The following is a 5,641-nucleotide window of genomic DNA, read 5'->3' as shown; positions in this document are numbered from 1 at the left end:
TGTGCTCTTAGTGGTGACCTCTGCTGAGCGAACCCGCTATTGCTACCGAGTTTACGGTCCGGACATTACTTTCCAGGGAACGAAATTCAGATCGTAGGGACACAGAAGTCTTGCACCTGCAGAAAATAAGAATTTCATTCTTTTTACTCTTAGCCAAGTAAGAAGTAAACAGTTCACAAGTCCTGTGGGAGACAGACATGCCCTGGGCCGGGGAGGCAGGAGGTAGGGGTTGTCCTCCCCAAAGCGGCCCGTGACGGTTCCGCAGGTGGCGGTCGGTTCCAGGGCATCCAGAGAAAGCTCGGCTCTACGTCCGCGTTCTGCCCCTGGGACCACGCCCTCCCTCCCCTGCTTCCACCCACACCCCATTCCCCAGAGCGGCCAGTCTCTCCCCGCTCACCCCTGGGAACCGTTGCCCCGGCGATCCTCCGGAACTAGTAGAGGCTACTTGGACTTAGTTTCTGCTGTTTTGCCTATTTCACATCTTTGCCTCACTTGGAATAGGTGTCCCTGCCCCCGGCCCCAGGCTCGGCTGCCCAGCGAGGCCACGGCGCCCCCGGGAACCTCCCCCCGCCCCTAGCCGCGAGCGTAATTCCAGGTCCCTCCTCGGAAGGCGCACAGGCAGAAGAGCGTGTCGCCCGGGACTGGGAGGGACCAGCTTCCCGCTCTAAATAAAGCACGTCCCGGCGGCGGCCCGGGGCCCTGGGCTCCTTCGATATTGGGGCGTTGGCGCGCGAGAATCCGTGAGCCCCGCAGCCCGCTGGCACCGACCTTTTCCCCTTCCCTGGCCGGCAGCTGAACAGGGTCCCGCGGCTGCGCCGGGAGGAACCGTGGGTGGGAAAGCCGCTGCAGCTCAGGGGGAAGGGGGCCGAGGGAGCTGTCACTTGTTGCGGCTAATGAACGGTGCCCGACCGTGGAACGCAGCTGTTTCTAAAGTCTTTAGCTGTGCCCGCGATCCCCCAGCCTGCGCCCCTCAGCTCGGAGCCGGGAAGCAAGGGCAAGCGGGAGCAGCTGGCCATGCGGGAGAACAGAGGACCGCGCCCCGAGAGCCCGCCTGGCTGGGTGCTAGGTGCCCGAGGGGCGCAGGTCCGGTCCCGCTTGCGGCCGCTGCCGGGGCTTCCAACCGCAGAGCGTCCTCCCTGACGGGGAAACCGCACGGGACACAACCCAACGCAGCTCGTCACCTACTTACAAATCGCTGTCGCTAGGATTCCCGCCACTCCTCTCAGACCAGCCCCCCACCCCTGCCACTTTTCGGAGTCCCCCGCCCCCGTCACTGCCTCCCCGGAGCTGCGGGGCAGTCGGACGCGGAGCCGCAGAGCCGCGAGGACGCCCGGCTGGAGCTGCCCTTTTGCAGCCGAGCCGGCGCCCCCTGCCCTTCACCGTGGTGTTGGGCGGGCTCCCCTGCCGCCCTCGCTCCGCTCCTCCCGGCTCTCTTCCCCGCTCTCCTTCCGCAGGTCTCGGAGCTCCACCACCGCCGGGTGCGGCGGGGCAGGCGCGATGCGGCAGCTGTGCCGGGGCCGCGTGCTGGGCATCTCGGTGGCCATCGCGCACGGGGTCTTCTCGGGCTCCCTCAACATCCTGCTCAAGTTCCTCATCAGCCGCTACCAGTTCACCTTCCTGACCCTGGTGCAGTGCCTGACCAGCTCCACCGCGGCGCTGAGCCTGGAGCTGCTGCGGCGCCTCGGGTTCATCGCTGTGCCCCCGTTTGGCCTGAGCCTGGCTCGCTCCTTCGCGGGGGTCACCGTGCTCTCCACGCTGCAGTCCAGCCTCACGCTCTGGTCCCTGCGCGGCCTCAGCCTGCCTATGTACGTGGTCTTCAAGCGCTGCCTGCCCCTGGTCACCATGCTCATCGGCGTCCTGGTGCTCAAGAACGGCGCGCCCTCGCCGGGGGTGCTCGCGGCCGTGCTCATCACCACTTGCGGCGCGGCGCTGGCAGGTGAGCGGGACCCGCGCGGACCCCCGGTACACCCCACCCCACCAGTCAGAGACCGCGGAGATCACTTAGGGCAAAGCCCTCACTTCCAGATGGGGAGACTGAGGCAGAGAGAGGCGGAAAGCTTTGAACGTGGTCGCTCGGCTCGAAAACGGTACTTCTGAGACCCAGCAGAGCCTTCCCCAGGGTTCCGGCCTCCCCCTTTCAGAGCCCCCTCCCCCGCCCCCCGTCCTGGCTTCCGACCCCCGCCCGTCTCACTCCGTATCGCCCTTCCGTTCTCGCCCTCCCCCTTCCGTCTTCCCCCTTTATTCGTTCCTTCCTCCGGGAGGGGTGGGAGAGCAGCCTGAGCCTGGGAGCTAGAGTCCCCAGACCAAGACGGATGGAGGAGGCCGTGAACTTCCCTGGGTCACTCGGGGCCGGAGTAGGGAGGGACGACGGGACCCAAGCTGGAGCCCCGGGGCTAGTTTGGGATCTCCGGCGCCGCGCGGGGGCCTGCGGGCGCGAGGCAGAGGCAACTGGATTGAGACCCGTGCGGGCCGGGCTTGGAGGACTGAGCGAGATGGGAGCTGGCGAAGCGGGGTGCCTTCATTCGAGGGTCGAGGGGAGGGTGTTCTTCGCCCGGTTCCCAGCCCGCCGGCGGTTAGAAGCCACTAGCCGGGGCCCGCTCGCTCCTCCGGTGCCCCACGGAGGCGACAGGCGTACCACGTGCCTGGGTGACATCCGTGCCAGCTCGGGAAGCCACAGCGCCTACCCCGAGGGCATCTGCGCTGTCCTGGGCCTCTGTCTTGGATAGAGGTAGACGGGAGACCCCCGGGGATAAGGAAGGGAAGGAGCGCCTCTCCTGCCTCGAACTGGGCATTGGCTGAACTTGGCTCTTCCTTTCGATAAGCGTGGGTAGAGCTGGGCGCGAACCCTGTCTACTTTCCAACAGACGCCTTTGCCCCAGTGGGTACCCACCCTTGCCAACCCGGTGTCTCCTCTTTTTCCTTCCTGCCCTGGCTCCTCCGGCCTCTTGATGCGCTCCAGGAGCCGGCGACCTGACCGGCGACCCCATCGGGTACGTGACGGGCGTGCTGGCGGTGCTGGTGCACGCCGCCTACCTGGTGCTCATCCAGAAGGCGAGCGCCGACACGGAGCACGGGCCGCTCACCGCGCAGTACGTCATCGCTGTCTCCGCCACCCCGCTGCTGGTCATCTTCTCCTTCGCCAGCAGCGACTCTATCCACGCCTGGACCTTCCCCGGCTGGAAGGACCCGGCCATGGTGTGCATCTTCGTGGCCTGCATCCTGATCGGCTGTGCCATGAACTTCACTACGCTGCACTGCACCTACATCAACTCAGCGGTGACCACCAGCTTCGTGGGGGTGGTGAAGAGCATCGCCACCATCACGGTGGGTATGGTGGCCTTCAGCGATGTGGAGCCCACCTCTCTATTCATTGCCGGAGTCGTGGTGAACACCCTGGGCTCCATTATTTACTGCGTGGCCAAATTTTTGGAAACCAGAAAGCAAAGCAATTACGAGGACTTGGAGACGCAGCCTGGGGGAGAGGAGGCGCAGCCAAGTGGAGACCAGCTGCCGTTCGGCTTGGAGGAGCTGCCCGCGGAGGGTGGAAGTGGCGGGTCGGAAGGTGGGACGGCAGCAGGTGGCTCCACTCAGCAGGGTGGGCAAGAGGCGAGGGGCGGCCCCAGAGGAGTCCCGCTGGTGGCCGGGAGCTCGCAGATCTCACACAGTCCTGCAGAAGTGAGCAAGAGGTCATTAAAGGATACTTACCTGGAAGTGTGGAGGTTAGTTAGGGGAACCAAGTACATGAAGAAGGATTATTTGATAGAAAATGAAGAGTTACCCAGTCCTTGAAAAGGAAATGCATATATGTATATATGTACATACACTTATTTTCTATGTTAGAGATGACATATTTTAATGAGGAGCCGCCCAATATTTTGCTTTGAGGAGTGGGGAAGGGAAGCAAAGAAAGAAGCTGAAACGCCTGACAGCAACAAAATTAGCAACGGCGTGTGAATAATTTAGCGCGAGTTTAGCCGAGCATCACAGAGACAAAAGAATGTGAAGGTGACTAACAAATTAAGGCAGGGTTTCCGGCTGCAGACTCCTGGCACATTTTTTTCATTATGACCATAACCACGTATCTGCATGTACCAAGAGTCCTTCAACCACCCCCTACAAAGATGGAGTGTAGAAATGATGGCAGCGCTTAGTAAACTCAAAGATTACATGCAGGGGCACCTTTTTGATGATAGTTAGATCTATAGTTTTTATGGCCAGCTGGGAAGAGTATATTATTGAAATGACATTTTTAAATACACTGATGTTTACTGTTTATAGTCATCTAAAATATGTTTCCTCTAATATTTCCTCACTTTTAAAAAATATATAAGTGCTCTACTATTCTATTATATATTGGTAGAAAATGTTAAAGCTATTTTGAAACTGAATCCTTAGCTTTCATCATGAAGTTTAAAGTTGGCTTTTAGTAATTATAAAAACAATTGGAGAGGTTGTTTTGGTTCATTGCTTTATAATATTTATTACTGAATGCCATAACCTTTTTAAAAAACAGTTTGACTGTGTCCAGTATTCTCTCAAGGAAATGCAACGGCTGACGTATAATTCAGTATTAACTGAAACCCAAACAGAAATGAGACCGTTCTGTTAAGCTAGGCCTTTCAAGTTGCACTGCACATCCAAACCGTGTTACAAAAAGAGCAACTGCTATATTCACTTTATGATATTTTTCTATCTTAAATTTGTCAAAATAAAGTATGAGTCTCTCTGCTAAAAGGGATAATGTTAGAAATTTGTTCTAGACACATCTGTGTCCTCTTGCTGTTGTGTGGCGTGTGTTTGCCTTCCATGGTGGTGTTTTAGTCTCTGGGATGCAGGGCCCATCCCATCAGGAGCTTCCTAAATTAGCATGGCAGTTTGGTTTCAAACAACAACAGCATCAAAACACTCTCATTTTCCAGTCAAGGAAAAGTAAAGTAAAATAAAGTCCTGCCTCATGCTGCAGTGTGAAAGCCATCCACAGCTGACTTCAGTTAACATAGAGTTTGAGACATAATAGTAGCGGGCAGCCAGGGGGAAGTCTTCCTGTCAGCCCTCTCCTGGAGAGATACTTGGAGGGTGAAGACACTCATTATTTGCCAGCATATTTCTGAGAGTCTCAGATGGTGGCGTCCTTCATTTTTCTTTATTTTTCCAAAAATCAAAACAGAGCAAAAAGCAGAGGCGTCAGTTTGTCTCCACAAGTTGGTTAAGTGACATTGTAATGGTTTGTAATGGTTTGTGACTGGGTCTGGTTGACTTGTTCTCACGGCAGTTGATTGTTTCCATAGGTACCTCTACAAGCCATTTAAGATGTAGGAGCTCTCACTTGGCTGCAGTTAGGAATGGTTGGCTAGAGTTATACTGGCTTCTTTCAAATTAAGCGTTAGTTGTAATGCCGGCATGCCAGAAGGCAACATCCTGCTGCAACTCTGTGAAGCTGAGAATTAGTGAAAAGCAGCGAAGTTGAATGAAGTATATATATTTTTGTTAAGTCCACTATCAGGCAAATGGATAAAATGATTGTTTTTCACTGAAAAAAGAATTCCTTTTGGTTAAAACTGTTGGTTTGCATTTATTACAAAAAGATTAACTCTTTTCTGTCAATAAACTTGTGGAGACATTGTATCAGTTAGAATTCTCC

The 5,641-nt window shown here is 56.2% G+C and overlaps 1 protein-coding gene across 1 annotated transcript; it reads left to right on the top strand.

The window, feature by feature from the left end:
* Nucleotides 1-1,302: 1,302 nt before the first annotated feature.
* SLC35D3 (solute carrier family 35 member D3) lies at nucleotides 1,303-4,729 on the top strand. Its single transcript, XM_027079441.1, has 2 exons — nucleotides 1,303-1,936; nucleotides 2,960-4,729. The coding sequence occupies exons 1-2, from the start codon at nucleotides 1,498-1,500 to the stop codon at nucleotides 3,787-3,789; spliced, it is 1,269 nt and encodes a 422-aa protein (XP_026935242.1). The 5' UTR covers nucleotides 1,303-1,497; the 3' UTR covers nucleotides 3,790-4,729.
* Nucleotides 4,730-5,641: the final 912 nt, after the last annotated feature.

The sequence above is a fragment of the Aethalodelphis obliquidens genome, unplaced genomic scaffold, assembly GCF_003676395.1.
Source record: "Aethalodelphis obliquidens isolate GAN/ISIS:26980383/991018 unplaced genomic scaffold, ASM367639v1 scaffold3, whole genome shotgun sequence".
Classification (NCBI taxonomy): domain Eukaryota; kingdom Metazoa; phylum Chordata; class Mammalia; order Artiodactyla; family Delphinidae; genus Aethalodelphis; species Aethalodelphis obliquidens.
This window is presented reverse-complemented; position numbering and strand designations above follow the sequence as displayed.